This window comes from Taurulus bubalis (assembly GCF_910589615.1).
Source record: "Taurulus bubalis genome assembly, chromosome: 6".
Lineage (NCBI taxonomy): Eukaryota > Metazoa > Chordata > Actinopteri > Perciformes > Cottidae > Taurulus > Taurulus bubalis.
The window spans coordinates 19,046,864-19,066,172 of NC_136594.1; the positions used below are offsets into that span (position 1 = coordinate 19,046,864).

Here is a 19,309-nt window from a genome sequence, read left to right on the forward strand (position 1 = left end):
TCATCATCAAAGTTAGATACACAATTAACTCACATGAAATACGTATCAAGGTTTTGCATATGATTTTGTACAGCCAACTGTTCTTATTCCACATGACCCAAAAGTAATTATAACAACATTATAAAAGCATATTGTGACAACTCAGTGATGTAGATCAAACCAAAACAAGTGCATGCAATACATCTACTCTTTTGTATCCAAAGATATTCATTACACTATGATGTGACATTTAAGAAGCTTGAATCAGCTATATGTGTTACATTGTTGCTTAATACACATCCTAATTAATTGAAAATTAAAATAGTAGCAGATTAACTTTCTGTCCAGTGACAAATTGTTTATTTAATTAACTAATCATGACACTGCAAATAACAAAACAAATGGACACACAGTAGCAGAGGTACAGTGAGATTGTTGGCTTTTTGTTTTAGTCTTTTTTTTCTTGAAATTTGTAGTTTAATAAATTATACATGTTAGGCTTCAAATACTGTCAATTAGGCAAAACCAATTTCCCTATTTTGTGAAAAAAAAATGCAGATTTAGCAGATTTTTGCAAAAATTAAAACTTCACTAGGCGTTGTTGCACAGACTCCTTCATGGCTCAGTGAGATGGATGTATTCCCCTGCATCCAGCAAAGAGGGCGTGAGGTTTTCAGAGGTTTCTGCGTTGGCTAAAGTGTCATCCCGGTCGGACACGGTGCTGCTTGGTGTGAGTGTTTCAGATCCTGAGGTGGAGCCTTCAGAGGTTTGGCAGAAGGTCTGCTGGCAGTCAGCGGGAGGCTGCAGCCCGTGGCGCACTGGCTCAGAGAAACTAAAGCTGGAGCTGCAGGGGTTGCTGGGACTGACATGGAGAGGCGTGAACTGCTGTGGCAGGGAGCACCTCATCACTGCAGGAAATGGGGAAAAAAAATCTTGAAAGTACATTCTTGAATAGCAAACAAATGGTGCAAATAAAATGGCCAATAGCTACAGCACTGATGAAATATGACTTTTCAGATAGGGTGAAGATTTAGCGCTTAATCTTGTCACGCACTCTCGATTTTTTTGATCCAACCAAAAACAGTCCTTCATCACACACTCTACCTGACTGGATGTAAGAGGTCAGGTTGTCTCTCAGGATGGACTGGAAGATGGTGTCAGGGTGGATGAAGAGGGCTTGTTCTGAGTTCACCATGGCAAGACAGATCCTACAACGAAGGGAGTTAGATTGTAATGAGGACCAAAATGAAGAAGATAAACACACATACAGATATAAAGAAACATACCTGCTCACACACTCCGCGTGTGAAAGCTGGTAATGTTATCTGCAGGACCGCCTCCAGAGTTAATTGAGATCGAAGAGCCACCAATTCTGTTTCCAGGTGCTGTATTTGTTTGCATTGTGAGAGATAGACAGACTGAGACACAATTGGTCTGAGTGACATAAATAAAAGAAGTGTGTTTGTCCCGAGCCCACCCTGCTGCACACCTTGACCACCCTCGTTTTGATCCTACACAGCACCGCCGTGAGCTGGGAAGAGTCAAAAGAGTAACATGGATATCGAGAGAGCAACTTCTAGAACATCACAGAACATATATCAACCACCTGGAAGAGAAAGAAGAGTGCAGTGATGAGAAAGACAGCATGGTACATTTATTTTAACAACACTATCCTCAACCGAACACACTAACATGTGTTAAATTACTTTGTAGAGAGCGTTCTGAGCTTTGAGGACCAAAGGCCTCCAGGTTTCTCCGTGGACTCCCCAAGTCTCCTGGAGCCACACTCGCCCCTCTGGGCTCAACTCCAACCTGTCGAGGCAGCGCCACATCCTGGCATCGTCTGGACCAAGGCCGCTCAGAGGCGTCAGCAGCTACGATTAAAAAAATACAAAAAAAACATTTTCAGAAAGCATTAACTTGATCTATTCAGCACAATTTGTGAATGAGCTCCCTGTTTTATTCAGTTCACTTTGGAGTGTAGGTTTAACAATCCACATTTATTTCATACATTAAACTTATTAAGAACTATTAATATTTTAGAAAGAAACATGTCACAAGCTTCCACTAACAAATCGCATGCCTCAGGCCTCACTCTTCATCTTCCTCTCACATTCCTTCATGTTACACAATTGTATAGCTGCCAGTCAAATGAAGGATTGGTCTAAGGAAACTACAAAAACATACCTCCTGTCGCCTGAGGGAAGATTTTATCAAAGATCCTCTGTCTCTTGTTACTTTGTGCGAGACAAAAAAAAAACTCTCCAGATACCACCGTTGAGTCCAGAACAGTGATTCAGACAAAATGAAGGAAAGCTATTTGTGACATCTAATCACAGATTACCACCTCAGTATTTTTCACATTATTGAATGTGTAGAATCCATGAGGCCTGAACAGCTGTAAGTATCAAGTACTTTAATGTTTAAAGTTAAAAGACTTTTCTCTCTCATCTTGTTTACCATCTCGGGACCCCTCACATTTGATTTAAAGGTCTGTGCATGGGTCCTGATGTCCAGGCAACTGGTTTAGAATATTTCAATGCAGAGCAACATCAAAACTAGCGTCTTAAAAAACATTAGAAAGGGGGGGGGGGGTTGGAAGGGCATATGACAATTTTGCTCAACGCACCTCTTTTTTGATATCTTTCACTGCTTTGCTTTCTAATCCCAGGTCTTGGATGTTATCGCATGTCTCAAGGAAGTATTGCCAGGTAGAGGCAAATCCATCAAAGGTGGGTGCGGCCACTTCCTGCAGAGTACGGTCGAGCCTCGGGATGATGGCGTGTCGGAGAGACCGTAACATCAGCTCACATAAGTCCTCTATGGTGAGAAGCAGTAAAAAGGATCAAGATGCTGAAACGCAGTCACATTTTACATCCTCTGACTTCACAGACACAAACGCAAACCTGTGATCGTGTGAGCGATGTGGTCCTGCTGCAGACTGGCCTGCCGCAGTCCTGCAGAAATCTGTTGCTCCACATCACAACGATAGAGTGAACACTCCTCCCTCATGGTGACCATGGCAGCTTCCACCTGATGCTTTGCTGTCCTGTATACCTCAGACAGCAACTGACAGCCATGTCAAATATACATATATGTTTTATATGTATGCTTAGACCTTGACATGTTGTCCTTTTCACTCACTTTGATCCAGGCTGTCCTCCTCCTGCTGGGATGCCTGATAATCCTGGGAAATACTCTCTCCTTGAGGTACAACATGACTTCTTCCATCACTATGCCTACCAACACCTGAAGGGCAAAGAGACACAGAAGAAGAACCAGAAGGATGTGAGATATTAGAAAGGCAACATGGCTCACTTTATATAAAGAAGTAGAAAACAACAATACAACACATGGCTGTCCTTGACCAAAGGAATTATTAGTACTCACTAACCCTCATACGATATTGTCAAATTATTGATTATATTGTGTTTACCAGAGATGTACATATAAGTTTCTTGAAAATGACTGATCGACTAAAGAGACCAAACTGAGACCAACACGACTGATTAGTCAACTAAAAGGGGGTAGCCTTTATACACTAATGACATCATACAACACAAATAGGTAAAAATACCAAATATTTTGGTTAAACATTAAAAGCAACCGGAAAGGAGGATGTATCATCTTGTCTGATGATGGCTCACCTCTTCCTCATCGGCCCCCTGAACATCTGTTTGAACATTTCCTCTGAGCTTCTTCAAAGAAGACACAGCATCTAAGAAGGACTTAGACTCCGGTGAACCTTCACACCAGAGTACTAACAGACCGGACATAATCAAGGGAACAGAATGACTTGAAAAGAAGGCATTGAGGCATGTGGAAACTTTGTCTTGCTCCTCAGTAGAACTGTACCAGAGCTCTGATGTTGTGTTGTAGCTCGTAGTACGTTGGACCACTGTGTCTGTTCGTGTCGGGTTCTGGTGGCCAGACACACTGGGGCGCTGTACGGGTGTTGCATGAAGACGGGAAAATCTGTGGGGCAATCCCAACACGGCAGTTCATCGCCTGATTTACCTGAAGCGTGCATGGGCACATAAGCGCAGACAGGATGAGACATTCAGGTGTGAATAAAGTAGAAACACAGACTGCCTTGACAGTATATCTAGTAATCTAGAAGTCTAAAAGCATACCTTTGATGTGTCGGCACATGTCATCCACTAACTCACGATGCTCTTGTATTGAGGTGCAGATATGACACCCAGAAAGCACCAGCTCGGTCTTACACCCCCAACCAGCTTTAAAAACCTGCAGCATTCAAAGACACATCCAGCCACACACACACACACACACACACACACACACACACACACACACACACACACACACACACACACACACACACACACACACACACACAGTGCAGATCAGGCTGCAGAGGCGGATGTAGGTCAGGGAGCAGATGGCTCCTGGATGTCTGTCTGTACCTGTTTGGAGTCACGACTCTCGACTGTGAAGCTGCTAGTGACCCGTAGGTGGCGATGTGTCCAGATCCCGTCCACGTATTGAGGCAAAGGACCCTCCAACACAATCCCAGCATGTGTGACAACATCCTGGAGCACAGAGTCCAGGTGTGTTATAAAAAGCTACTGTTCATCTATAAAAATGTGCAGAGATGAATTTAAAGTATTTTTCATTTTCTCACAGGATGCTGAATCAGCGGCCGAGGTTTGGTGCGCTCCATGTGTTTGTTCCTCATGTGGGCCAGTAGGTTTGAGCTGAGGTGTCGTCGATAGAGAGGAGCCAATGTCTTCATGGTGTCAGCAGTGTGCTCTGTTGGCACACGGAAGGAAAGACTAGATTTTTTGGACCAGAATGCAATTCAATTTTTTTGCCCAAACATTAAAGGAAAATACAGAATACATGAGTGGAGAAATGATGCTTCCACACAGCCACCAGATCGCCACCAAATTGAACCACTTTAGGAGATGTTGGTGTCTCCACCACATTTATGATCCTTCTAGGTGACATTTCACACACAGAGTAGATTTGGACGACAAAGAAACAACTATCAGGTATTAGTTTGCAGATTGAATCTGTGTGTGTCTGCATGCACATATGGGTGTTTGGTAAATAGCAGCATTCTCTGCCATTGAGCATGAATGACAAGGGGCAGAAAGAGTGAGGTAAAGGTGTACAGGCCACAAAGAGAGAGAGAGGGAAAAGACTCTTACTTATTTTTGTGGAAGAAATAGGCTATAAATATAAATGTAATAATGTAAAGTTCCAAAATCATTAAAATTCTCAACATCTGTCTTGCTTTTAAAGATTGGTTTTACATTCAGATATTTAAATATCCAGATGAATATGTGACTGGCCCGGTCGTTGCAATAAACAGAACTCCCCTCATCAAATAACTGATGCTTAACAAAATGTTTGACTGCCAGTTCTACAGACTTACCTGAGATGTACCTGTGTTCTGCAGAGTTTAGGTGACAGGTGAGCTTCCCTCCCATCCTCTTTCAATCTTCTCTTTCCTCTCGTCGTGTACTGGCCGTTTATATCCTTATCAGTTGTGATTGTTTGTCCTCACCCTTACGATCTCTCTTCCTCCACCTCTTCCCTCACTCGCACGTCATTTCATCGTGGTGGACTCAGTAAAACGGATTTTTGTTGACAGTCAAAACTTGAGGCCCTCATAGTCTAGTTTATGTGCAGTTTATGTTAAACAATGGAATCAGGACGAGGAATGTACTTCAGAGAGAAAGAGGACTTTTCTCAGAATGGAAATGAAATGGTGATTATAATTGACCGTGGCTTAGGAATAAAGGAGGGCTAGTGAAAGAGGAGACTTCACCCGCTCAACATGTTGGTCGCCCATTTTCTGAGCATGATGTGACTGATGTGGCACAACCCACAATCAGCTGTTGTAATTGAGCAAACTGATGACAGAGCTGGGCAGGCGAGAGGGAAAATTGCATGCTGCAACTATGGAAGCGCTTTTAAAAGCAACACAGTGAAACTTTTAACTTCACCATTGCCATTGTCTCTAAAAACTCTTCATGTCAGAGGAAAGACACGTAAAACTGTTGTCAGGATTATCGGATCCGAGGAGGAGGACAATCGACAGAGGTCTGCAAAACCATTACAGAAAATACGCGCAAACAAACATGCAGAGACAGCTGGGGTAGGGGGATGCGTCTCATCTCATGCCAGGATGTGAGACCTAGATTGCATAAAATGGGGGGCTGCTGCTCAGATGTGTGACCAAATCTGTCGGAGAAATTGTGTCTGATGATGAAGGTTTGTAGGTGCACACAATCATGCGTGTAAAGTAGCACCCGTATAAACAATGTAGACATGGAGATGTCATGACAGTTAAACCTGCATGAGACGGTGAAAGAAAGCTTTGAAGCCATGATCACATGCTCATCTCTTTGATTCACTCTTAAATGGTCCAATGCAGGGGGAAAAAAAAAAATGCCATTGTATTTTGTTCTTAATTTCTCAATTACTCAGATTTAGTTTTTAAATTAATATTTAAGTAATGAAACATTAAATATTCTTTTTAAATAAAATAAAGAATCTGTTTTGGGATTTCTCTTTATCTGTAGAACATGATTTTGAAAAGATCACGACAAAGTCGTCAGACCTTTGGGTGAACAGAAATGATTCTGTTCAGGCAACTTTTTATAATATAACTACATTTTTTTGTGAGAACTTCACCACAAACAAATCATAAAATAATTTCCTGGGAGGAAGTCACCTGAATGGCCAGCTTTTGAAAATCGAGCGCACCCCTGGGGCCTGGTATACTTCTACCAAGACATCACGGCTCAAAATGTTCCAAAAATAATGAACATATTAGATGCCATTCATTTCACTTTAGAGCCTATGATTCAGTGAAATATGATTCGTCTGTCAGACCTGATCTGGTCTACATGTTCTCTGGATGTGAGCAGCTCAAATAGTTTAAGGCCAGGGAAACTGAATCCATTTAACATAGCTCAGGCCTGGCATATAATACAGTACATGAAGTGCTACTGTACATCTCCAAAAATACACAATAATTCAATACTACGTGTGAGAGTTAAAAAAAAAAAATAGATCTGAACGTTACAGAACTGGACAAGTAAATAACATCCAGTCACACCTTGTTTTTTGCAAGCAAAGTAGTGAAAGAAGTGCTATACCTCTCTTGGGGGAAATAGATGAAGTAGTTAAAGTAACAAGCACAGCCACAGGAATAAATCTGGCCTTGGGAAGTGAGAATGTACCATAAATCACAAGGTCGTGAAAGTCCAACTGGCATTACAGAGTGATGTATGGCTAAATCTGGTGTGGGCACGTTGGCTTCGCTTCAAGTGTGAGAAGGAGTGTGTAAGCAGATCTACTTTAAGTGGCGTCAGTGCCTCTTATGTTGTACATAGTTAGAGCATGGCAACTGCACATACAACACTAATATGGAAACACACAAACACATTGCTCCTCCCCCTTTTCATGCCTTCCCAGGTTCCCACTTTTCATCTGTTTCATGCAAACTTGTTGGTTCAGTCTGGAGACCACCGCCTGGCCTCCCCATGAGCTCCCAATTCTTCCCCCCCGTCTCCCTTCACCGGGCAGAGGCAGAAGTTCTCGCCTCAACGGCGCGAGGGCAGTGTGAGGAACATGGAGAGAGCCTGTCCATGTTCTGCTTGGATGACCTGGAGCCTTTATGTGAACTATGTGCAGTTGTGAGCCACGCAGGACACCGGGTTTACCTCCTGACTGAGGCCGCAGTAGACTGCAAGGTAGGGATCAGGCAGCAGGCTCTGCTGATGTGTTTGAGCCCTTGAGAGAAGACTGGCTTGTGTGAAAAAACATGGTTTTGTTTTGCAAAGTTACACTACCGTATGTGTGGTACATTCTAACGAGCCTGCATGTGATATGAGGAAGGGGAGCTAAATCTGAATGCCTTGTAAAAGGACAAGTTTTCGGATCCAGACATCCCACATGTTTTAAAAAAAAGAGCATGACAAATATGAATGTTTCTGTGGAAAGGAACATGTTTTTGATAATCATCTTGGGCTTTATTTTTTGCTGGAGCCGCTGAAGTAAGAAGGCCTGAAATCGGCCTCCTTATTCCTCCACTGAAAGCAATAAGCATCATGCTGAAGGGTTGGATACAGTGCAGCTGGCAGGGATTCACCGCTGTCCTCAAGGACACTTCAGCCGGACACATGATTGCCAAGAAGAGGGCCTGAATGCTGTTTTCTAGTTAGAGCTGTCCCTGCTGCCACGAAGCCAAACAAAACAACGGAATAAGACGTCAAATAATAGCAGAGCTATTCCAAGATTGGAACCCTGTTTTTTGCAGAGGCTAAGTGTACCCCCTCATGACGGTTTCCATACTTTCTGCGACCACAGCAAGTGGATGCTTCAACAAGGAGGCAGTCAGGCCTTTTTTCATCTCCTGTAAATATTAATTTTCCTGGCCAAACAGATGGCTCCCGTTAATCCAAGATTAGTTTCCACAGGCAGAATTTAGAGTGAGGTCTAAAGAGGCACAGAGTTGAAAACTAAGCTGGTAATTACTGTCGCTATCATCGCGTCTCAAATGCAGGTTTAGATCTCATTAGACATGCAGTTTGACACACACAAACTCACCAAAACGCTGAGAATAACCTGAAGAGCTGTTGGATTATGTTAATTTTGTGTGAAGTCAGTGTTATATATTCCTTTCAAATATTCCAGAGGCATTAATACAGATGCATTGAAGTGTAAACATAATGTTTTAGCTGTGAAGTAGAACACATCGTATTACACTGTTTGGTAGTTTGATTAATGGAATTCAGATGTCACCATGTATTTTGTATGTAAATCCTTCAGTCCACCCACACAGGTGTTCTCAGGACAATGTGCCCTGTCGTCTTTTTTTAGTCATCACATAATCAGGGAGTCTACAGTTTGAGCCAAGTTAGATTTAATGTCTTTTTAATACAGCAGACAATTTAATTTAATACATTTTTCATGGTCATACCAATAAAAAAATATGAAGGAAAATCAGCAGGGACATAAAGCGTACAATTATTTATTAAGTACATGAATTTACTGACCTTCATATTGCATTTGTGTCAGTTAAAGTACTCATGATACAGAATGGGCCATGTCAGTGTTCTTTTATCATAAATCATATCACGTGATTACAATGATTGATGTTATGATATGTACGCAGCATGTTAATGTTGTAGATTTTAAATATGGAGCTAATTCTATCAGTAAATATCTGTCCTACATTTTGCTTTCCCTAACTTTCTCTAAAATAACTGTTCTTTACTTAAGTAAGCTATCAGTAACTGGCTTCGTTAGGGCACTTGAGATAATGTGCTTACTACTTGCCTTTGGCTACATCCTGTGATATGGTTGAAACAGATCTATTAATAGAGCGTTTTTTCAAAGTAATTGTCCTCTTGGCCACTAGGAGGAGCTCAGGACATCACTAAACGGGCTGAAGAAGAAGATGACTCTCTGTGAGAAGGTCACACAGACCTGTGAAGATGCACACAAACATAACCAGGTTGAACTGCGACAACGACAAAAAATACAATCAAAAAAATTCAGATGCATTGCTAACTTTATAATTGGTTCACTCATGTACGTTGCTTTTTCTTTGTAGGCTGAGGCCACATTCACAGAGGAGCATATGAAAAAGGAATTTGAAAGTCTTCACCAGTTTTTGAGAGAAGAGGAAGCGGCCAGGCTGTTGGCACTCAGGGAGGAGCAGGAAGAGAAGAAGAGAGATGCAGAAGAACAGATAGACAGAATGAATCAGCTGATCAAATCTCTAGAAGAGAGGGTGAAATTGGCTGAAGGGGAGCTGGATGCAGGAGGAGACGGGGTTGGATATTTGGAGGTAACAATTGGTCAAATGTTACATTATTTGTCAATGAATGGTGTTTGCACTTAAAATAGTAACCATGCAAACTCTATTTTTTACAGAACCACCAGGACAGGGTGGATAGGTATGTGACATTTCTGGGTATTTTTCACACACAAGCACACACACATGCAAATGAAACTGTGTAACTGTCTCTTTACTGCAGTGCATGGACATGCCACAGAGAGCCACAGGAGGGGTGCAGACCTCTTATAGATGTTGCCAAACACCTGGGTAACCTCCAGTATGCTGAGTGGGAGAAGATGAGACACATCGCCCCGTACAGTCAGTCTCTGTCTCTGTTTGCCTGCACTTCCTGTTCCCTCCCTCCTTCAGTGCTCTCTGACTCCTCCCTATCTTCTAGCTCCAGTGACCCTGGACCCCAGGACAGCTGGCCGGTCTCTGAGGGTGTCTCCTGGGTTAAACAGCGTCCAGATCAGCCCTGGAACCTCACAGGGGCTGCTGGAACAGAGCCACCCTTATTCCTGCATCTTGGCGAGAGAGGGCTTTGACTCAGGAGTGCACTGTTGGGATATTGAGGTATCCACATACTGAGCCTCAGCAAAGCAATACGCTATAATTATAGCTAGTATTAGCTTGAACACAGTTTCAGTACACCTGAATAGAAGGCTCTTTGTTTAATATACTGGTTGATTCACGTTTATTACATTTCTGGTTAGATTTAGTAAATATATTTATAGTAACGATAGTTTGCCACCGTTAATTAAAAAATATATTTGGGGGATCCTGGCAAAAAGAAGAGAAAAAAACATGACCGTCACATTTAGTCAAAAAGAATGTGTTTGTGTAAACAGAGATATCCCTTAGATGGATTTAATTTACTCTCATATATAATGGTTCCGGTCCCAATAATCCAGTATCGGTTGGACTCATACCTTGATAAACATTAATTTCTGAGCTATTTTCCGTGTCATCCATCCTGTTTGTCTAATATTTCTATTTATGGATTTCAACAGATTGCTGACACCAACAATTGGACAGTCGGTGTGGCGACTCAGTCAGTTTTCAAAAGGTCTGTGTTTGAGGCCTGTCCAGAGGCAGGACTTTGGTGTCTTAGCCTGCGAGAAGGCGAGTACCTCGCTCTGACAGCTCCCCCTCAGGCCCTAAACTCACAGCACTTCCGCAGGGTCCGTGTGAGGCTAGACTGGGGCGAAGGGACGCTGGAATTCACGAATGCCGATACTGACATACATCTTTTCAAGTTTAGACATCGTTTTACTGAAAAGCTGTACCCATACTTTGAGAGTATATCGTTGTGTGGAGGCTTTACTGTGTTGGCACAGAGGGTGAAGGTCAGCGTGGGGTCAGATGTGGAGGACACTGCTATCGCTGAGGCGATTCAGGCGATGGCGAGTGACTCTTGCACTGAGGGAGACATTAACGCTGCATTGAACAAAAGCAACTGGAAGATGTCAGAGCGCGGACGTCCGACTGAAGACAACAACTTGCTGATTTCTTCTATGAGAGAGGAGAAGAAAACTAAATCTCAGAGATCCACCTCAAACAACCGGCTCATTGAAACAAAACCCGCTGGAAAGGAAAAGACAACAGACAACACACCTGCTGTCAAACCACAGAGCAGCAAGCCCAGGTTCAGTGTGACCTACCATGTGTCACTGAACAGAGCTCATCAACAATGAATCTAACGATCACAAACACATCCAAACGCATCATGTTGATCATATGGTTCATCATCGCTGCGTTAAGTAACAACAGCCTGCAGCCTGAATGAATTATAAAGCCGTCTTTTACATTCACACAGGTGATACTCTTAGTTTTTAGTAATAGTATGGCTCTAGAGATGGCAATGTTGGTGCAGTACTTTGGTCCAGCCTGAAAGGTCTTAACATTATTAGATGGATTGCTATGAATTGTTGGACATTCATTGTCCCCAGAGGATCAATCCTGATGACTTTGGTGATCCCCTGACTTTTCATCTAGCGCCACCATGAAGTTGACGTTTGTAGTATTGGATTTTATTGCCATGACATTTGGTACAGACATTAATGTTCCTTTCAATAATGAATTTGTTCATATTTTGAATTTTGATTTTGCAGGATCATGTGATCAAATATGTGTGTCCAGTACGTCTAAATGCCAGAAAAACGAATTAACGGGATTTTCCCATCACCCTTAGATGTACTTTGTGATTAGTAATATCAGCAAACGTAGCGTGCTAGCACACTAAGCTAAGACGCTTGACACGTTAAATATTATTCCTGATAAACACAAACATGGAAGCACTGTCATTGTGAGCATGTTAGCATTTAAAGCAAAGCACCGCTGAGGACATGCAGTCTATGTCAACAAAAAAATGTTAGATGTATTAGATTGGATTTTGTTTTTAAGGAGTGTGATGACAATATATATTTTTCAGTTCAATCAGTATTTAAAGCCTCTGAAATTGTATTTTACAACACAGGCTAATAACGTGAGTTTTACTTTCAATTTAAAGCTGAGTTTCAGTTCCATTAACCTGTTTTGTTTGTGTTTATGTAAAATCTTCATATTGTCTTCTGTTCCGATGCAACACATTCAAATTTGCATTAAATCTGGTAAAAAAAAAAATAGATGGGTTTATTTGAAGAAATAAAAAAACAACAGTGCCACAATCATATTTTCACATCAGTATTTAGAGATGTATCTGCCGATAGAAATAAATGCCTGTGTTTTCCTTCTCTCTCTTTCTCCTTTTGAATGCACACACAGCCAACAGTCTGTTTTTCCTCCTCCTGTCTCACAGACACACGCTCCCCTCCATGATGGCATTATATAGTTCATCAGTAACAGCCTCATAACGCCCAGCGCGACTGTTCAGAAAATAAATCTCTTCCCTCGAGTCTTGCGGCTTGTATCCTTCCCTCTGCAGCCGTGTCTTCTGGATTTTAAAGGTACCTGAGGACAAAAGTGGAAACTTTAGTTCACCTGTGACTTTGTGAACGTGTGTGTGTGTTTGCGTGTCCTTGCGTCGCCGTCTCACCTGTAGTGTCAACAGATGGCATGAGTCGCAGGAAGACAGGGCGTGCGTAGGAAGGCAGAGCTTTCTGTACAGCGATCAAGAACGCATCGAGGTCAAACTGGCCTCCTGCGTGAGCTATTGCTGCTACACCAGCCTTCCCCTCCACACCTGCACGCAGACAGTGAGGCAATGAGAAGGAGACTATAGGCTCTAACAACACATCAAGTACGTCATCTTTTGCCCTTCATTCATGCCGCGACCCGTCCTGACTGTCTCGTCTCATCTCTACCTGGGACAGAAGCTCCATAGACGGCTACAACTGTGTGTCCCAGCAGGCGGCTCAGGACTCCCTCCACCTCCGTGGTGGAAACGTTTTCCCCTCGCCAACGAAATGTGTCGCCGCTACGGTCCTTGAAATAAATGTAGCCATATTCATCCATCACCAACATGTCACCTGAGAGCCAGAGATAGATAAGAAAGACAGACAGAGACAGAAATAATAACAATCAGTGTCATCATCCCTGGAGGGGATAACAGAGTAGAGGACGAAGAGGAAATTAGAGTCTGAAGTGATGATGACTAATACAGTTTTGACTTTGATCTGATGACTATGATTCACTGTTAGCTTCTCTGTGTTGTTTGTTAATGTGGCTAAGTGAGAAACACAATGGACAAGTTCCCAATCCGCCATCACAGACAGTGAATCACGAGCATACACATTTATATTTCAGGTCTCCAGTCCAGCTGTCTTATATTGTGTGTCTTCAGACTGTGGGAGGAAACCTGTTTGAACCCAGACAGTTGATCATTATTATTCTGACTGTGCTCTAGGCCAGTGGTTCTCAAACTTTTTCCAGTGATGTACCCCCTGCAAATTAATTTTTCAGCCAACGCCCTAACCAGCGCAAAGTCATTTTTGGTTGAAAACAAAGATGTAATACACAGCGCTGTGCTATCAGTGTCTGATTTAATATAGAATATATACAATTCAGTTCATGAACTTACACTTATATTTTATTAAATATGTATTTAATAACATTTAACGACAACATTTTTTAAAGGTTTTTTTAATGGATTTATTTTAACTAACGTTACCTGGAGGGCCTTCACGTACGGCCATTTAAGAATCACGGGTCTAGACTGTAACGGACCACCTTTTATTAAACCTAACTAAGTATTTCACCGTCTTTTATTAAAGATAAGAACCCCACATGTAGAGAAACACAGTGAGGCATACCTGATACATACGCAGAGTCCCCCACCTTGAAGACATTGTGCGCTATTTTCTGATTGGTGGAATCCTTATCAGCGTAGCCGTCAAATCTCCTGAGTGGATCAGTGTGGTTGATGCGTCCTACCAACATGCCCGGCTCACCTACAAAGACAGACATTTTTATTATATGAATGTGTGTGTGTGTGTGTGTGTGTGTGTGTGTGTGTGTGTGTGTGTGTGTGTGTGTGTGTGTGTGTGTGTGTATGTGTGTGTGTATGTGTGTGTGTGTGTGTGTGTGTGTGTATGTGTGTGTGTGTGTGTGTGTGCTCTCACCAGGCAGACAGGGTATACAGAGGCCTTGTGAATCCCTGAGCAGCTCTCTGTTCCCCTCCTGCACCCTGACCAGTCTGATGGGGTAAAAGCTGGGCAGGATGCGACTGCTGAAGCCACACGCCCCCACCTGGACATGTAGGACGCGTACGTGAGACACGATGCAGTTTAAAAAACACTCTACCTTGAATATATCTAAGACATCACACACCTTTCCATCTATGTTGAGCAGGCTGCAGTTGCACTCTGTGGCGCCATAAAATTCCCCAACTCGCTGGATTCTGAATCTCTGGACAAACTCTTCCCACACAGAAGGACGGAGGCCATTGCCAATGGCAACACGCACCCGGTGATGTGCCTCGGATGAACGGACCGGCTGGGCCAACAAGTAACGACAAATCTCACCGATGTATTGAATTACCTTGACAAAAAGGAGATCAGTCAGTTTTGGTTCAAGGGAACCAGCTGAACAACTGGCCTGCAGCTGGACACTCTTTGATAACTGAGTTTGGTGGCGGTGTGAACTCACAGTGCAGTTGTGTTTGACACAGTCATCCCAGAAGTGACTGGCCGAGAACTTCCTTCTGACAACGACAGTCAAACCAAAGAGCAAACACTGGCCGACACCCATGATGGTACCTGGTAACATTCATATGTTCACATGAATACACATATACTGTATACAGAAGGCACATTGATAATGGTCAGCTTATTCTTATTCTTTTTTTCTTAAGCTTTTCTTAAGCTTAACACATTCTGGTCAGATATTTTTCAGTATACCAGCCAGATGTGACCATTGATCTAAGTCAGTGGAAGCAGAATACACCACAATGAGACACGGTTATTGCACCGATATTAAACACAAGGGGCATAAGGACAGACAAGCACACAAGAACCTACTAGTACGATTCATTCAGAGAGGAATAGTCTCCTACCTCTCCGTCAACATGTGTTTAAATTAAGCATTTAAGAAAGACACAATGATGTAATATGGGAGTGACAGGAAAAACAGAGTATGACTGGGAGAGAGCGGATAGTGTCCCTACCTGCAGAATGATACAAGGGAAGACAGTTGTAGATGACGTCATTACGAGTCAAACCAAAGGAGTGGAAACCAAAGGCAGCGATGCGATAATACCTGACAAGAAAGATGGAGTAAAGAGTCTGACATCCATCATCACCAGACCTCATCAAACACTGACTAGAAATGTAACACTTGTAACTGCAATAAGATCTACTAACCAGACAATGACAAATGAGATACATATAATCAGATGTGTGTGTGGGAAAATCATCAGAGCTGATACAATTTGATCACAGTTGAAATGCAGCATTTCCTACAACTTGGTACTGCAATTGTTATGTAAAAATGTGCTTTTAAGATTTTTTTAAATTTGTAGTTACCTCTATCAAATTATGAGATCATAGAAGAAAAACTCACCGACTGTGCACCACCACAGCTGCCTTCGGCATGCCTGTTGTACCAGAAGTGTAGATGTAGAAAAGCCTGTCTGCATGCAGAGAGAGAGGAGAGAGAGAGAGAAAGAGAGAGAGAGAAAGAGAGAGAGAGAGAGAGAGAGAGAGAGAGAGAGAGAGAGAGAGAGAGAGAGAGAGAGAGAGAGAGAGAGAGAAAGAGCACAGAGGACAGGGAAAATAAAAGGGAGTCGTTACTTTAAGTGAGTTTTAGATTATCTTGTGGCCTTTTGATTGGCTCATCAGATAGACGGGACAGAGCAGAAGACAGAAGGGACGACATGCAGCAGAGGACAGAGGGTTGGATTTAAACTTGGGCGCCCATGGAGCTGGATTTTTACAGGGAAAGTTTACTACTTGTTTTTTCCCCTTCATACTTGTCTTTTGTTTATTTGCCAGAGTTCCACGTGTGTGGAATGCACCCAGACTCTGCCCTTCATTCCTTAACATGTTTCTGTCTCTCCTTCCAGAATTTACCTGACAGCTTGCGCAAGCAAAGACTTGAAGATATTAACTTAGGAATGTCATAAGATAACAAAGACAAAAACAATACAGATAATAATAATAATCAACAAGAGGAAAGTGAATGCACAGATATGTCACCTAATATATCACTTCAAAAGTGAAGTTTAAATAGAAATGTAAATGTATTTATACCAAATCCCAAAGCCTCCCCATAGTTTGTATGTCGAAGTGTCCTTGACTAAGACACTGCTCACGGCTGCCCACTGCTCCTTAATTACTTAAGATGGGTTAAATGCAGAGAATAATTTCCCCAAGGGGATTAATAAAGGATAATGTCTTCTTCTTCTTCAAATAAAAAGGAAAGTATGTTTATAGATACACTCGGATGTTGGATGATATTCAGGGTTTCTTTGAAATGAGTTGATGATTTGTTTGACAGTCGTGTGTGTTCATGTGCACGCTCCATCCAGTGGAACAGATAAGACCAGGCAGACTGAAATCTGGCAGCGAGCAGTTCACTGGCAGGCAAAGACTTGTGAAGGTGTTGCAATTAAAAACTGATATCATGTAACATGAGGACTTGGTATGGCAACATAAGTCACACCGGCAACACCACGCGCGAACAGGCCTCACCGTTGAAGTCCTTCCTGAGTGTGTATCGCGGTGGGTGTTTGGGCGAGCGGTCCAGCAGGGCGTCCAGGCTCTGGGCCTGGAGGCTGCAGAGCTTCTCTTCCCCGTCCGGCTCACCACTGCTAAACAAAACCATGTGGGGCTGCAGAGAGTCACTCACCTCTGACACCGCTGGGAGACAAAAGCCATGTGTTACAGATGTGACTGTAAGTATGTGCCCAGAATACCCATCAGTCAATACCTCCAGCTGCATTACTGTATCCACATGTTCCTACCATCGCTCATCTCTGCCCCGAAAACCATCGCCCGAGCACCAGACACGCCGACACAGTGCAGAAGGGAATGCTGGCGAAGGTTGTGGTTTATGAATGCAGCCTCTACGCCGGTCATAGCCAGACCCAACCACAGAGCCACCACCAAGGGCTGGCTCTCCATGTACAAGGCGACCACATCTCCCTCAGCCCACCCTTGTGCCAGCGCCCAGTGAGCCACAGCATGGCACCGCTCCTGCAGCTCCCTGAAACTCCAAACCTGGAATATAAAATGGAGATGGAAATGTAGTGAGTCCATCCATCTCAGTCAAACTGCATTAATTTGTAATCCTCGATGAGTCCTCACCTCCCCTGTAGCCTCGTAGATCAAAGCAGGTTTGTGTGGGTGCAGTGTCACCATCTGGGCAAACAGGGCAGGGATAGTGCTTCTATTTCGCAGATTACGGCTCATGGAAAACCTCACCCGCAAGATAACTACCAGACACCTTGTAGGTAGAAGAGTTGAACAGGAGGCAATGAAAGAAAGTTTGAAATAGGAATGGGATAGAAACATGCAGTTTCACAACAAAAAAATTAAATCCTTACGTAAAGTCTCTTTTGATAGTGCATAGAGCGACATGCAGGAACCTCCAGGAACCCGTCCAGACCACGAGGATCCCCAGCCCCGCCAACAGGCTGCAGGGCCAGGGGAGGGAGAGCAGTCTCACCGCTCCAAGCACAGCGAGGCACGCCGTGACGCCACCCAGCAGATGCATAGTCCTGTCTGTGTGCGCAGAAACTGTGACTTCGTGCACAGAAAACAGTCACAGTACATCGAATTGTGGTTTGGAGAGAGAAAGGCTTACCTGTACGAGCGTTTCAATCCTGCTCCACCTAGAAATAAAGTCAAGTCAACAGCCGCAAAGCGCCGCTCACACAAGTCCAAAGATGTATTAGTAACTTCTAAGTCGAGCTGTCAGAAGTAAGCTGCGATATACGTGAGGAGCGGCAGCTACTGATCCAAAAGCAGCGCAGGATACAACTCATAAACTCCTGCGTCACCGCAGCATCGCTCCCTGCGGCGTGATTCATCCCCCAGGAGAACAACATGTATAGTCGGATTTATTAAATCATGAATGTCGGATTTCATTGGAAATATATATTGTTCGTTTCATGAGTAGCTCTCGAATGACACATATGGTAAATGGCCGTGGGGAATTCAGTTACTGAAGTAAAATATGCAACGTACAGTGGAGGAATACAAGTAATACAAATGCATTTGTTTTATTGTAAGTAAAGTGCATGAATGCACCAGATATAATATTGGATAACAACATCAAGCAGAATTTTTGAGCAGTTCTTTTGCAAGTTGTTAGGAGTTCATCTTATTTTATGAGCTATAGGCGACACGTTTGTTCTGTAAGGTATAGCCTAAATACAATTACACAGATACAATATTTCCCCTTGAACTAAAAGTATAACGGAGCATAAATTATAAATACGAAAAGCACAAGTACAATCTGTTGATTGATTAATCTCTTTAATATTTGTATTGAATGTTTCAATTAAAACAGCAATGCATTTTTACCTAGTTTCTGCTGAACTGACTGAGTTGTTAACTCAATTTCGTTGTATCTTTTTACGATGACAATGAACATCCTTATTATTGAAAGAAGATTGAGCACATTATTACATTCGGGGTTTTGCTGCTGCCGCCTGACTTGGTCTGGTATGAACAGTAACGTAGCTAACTTTACAGAGATGTTGCTCTAATAGACATTACTGACTCAGTTGGCTGTATTTAAAAGTTCCATCATCTCATTTTGTGTAGTCTATACCTGAGTGAATTATTGCCTGGGCTGTCACCGCCCACCACAGCTATATTGAAGGGTTGTAAAGTTTCACAATAATCATGTCAGAGTTTTATGAATGATGCTTGGTCATTAATTACTTGGTGTACTGTATTTGATGCAACAGTAAGTGGGCGAGTGAGTTCCTGCAATTTTTTTTTTTGCGGTTTCACAACTGATGAAGCTTCTGGAAAATGTCTTTTATTTTGAAGGTAAACACAGTGAGTCATTCTGACTAATTTTCATCAGTCTACTACATTGATATATCTGTCTGTCTGTCTG

The 19,309-nt window shown here is 42.7% G+C and overlaps 1 protein-coding gene and 1 pseudogene across 2 annotated transcripts; both read right to left on the bottom strand.

The window, feature by feature from the left end:
- Nucleotides 1-594: 594 nt before the first annotated feature.
- Nucleotides 595-5,435, bottom strand: LOC306737471 (protein Niban 1-like; annotated as a pseudogene). Its single transcript has 14 exons — nucleotides 5,381-5,435; nucleotides 4,625-4,752; nucleotides 4,407-4,532; nucleotides 4,113-4,227; nucleotides 3,835-3,996; nucleotides 3,627-3,739; nucleotides 3,124-3,228; nucleotides 2,886-3,048; nucleotides 2,609-2,799; nucleotides 1,686-1,853; nucleotides 1,469-1,585; nucleotides 1,266-1,364; nucleotides 1,084-1,187; nucleotides 595-887 (listed from the first exon to the last, which is right to left on the bottom strand). The product of its transcript is annotated as a protein Niban 1-like (transcript).
- A 6,985-nt stretch (nucleotides 5,436-12,420) lies between these two features.
- LOC306737472 (long-chain fatty acid transport protein 1-like) lies at nucleotides 12,421-17,953 on the bottom strand (the record flags this gene model as incomplete). The annotated part of the gene is made up of 13 exons (XM_079219205.1): nucleotides 12,421-12,751; nucleotides 12,837-12,983; nucleotides 13,105-13,269; nucleotides 14,053-14,190; nucleotides 14,362-14,488; nucleotides 14,570-14,779; nucleotides 14,888-14,997; nucleotides 15,405-15,496; nucleotides 15,800-15,869; nucleotides 16,930-17,097; nucleotides 17,202-17,457; nucleotides 17,545-17,683; nucleotides 17,784-17,953. 13 exons carry the CDS (start codon nucleotides 17,951-17,953, stop codon nucleotides 12,594-12,596), a joined length of 1,950 nt encoding a protein of 649 aa, XP_079075331.1. The 3' UTR covers nucleotides 12,421-12,593.
- Between the last annotated feature and the right edge of the window lie 1,356 nt (nucleotides 17,954-19,309).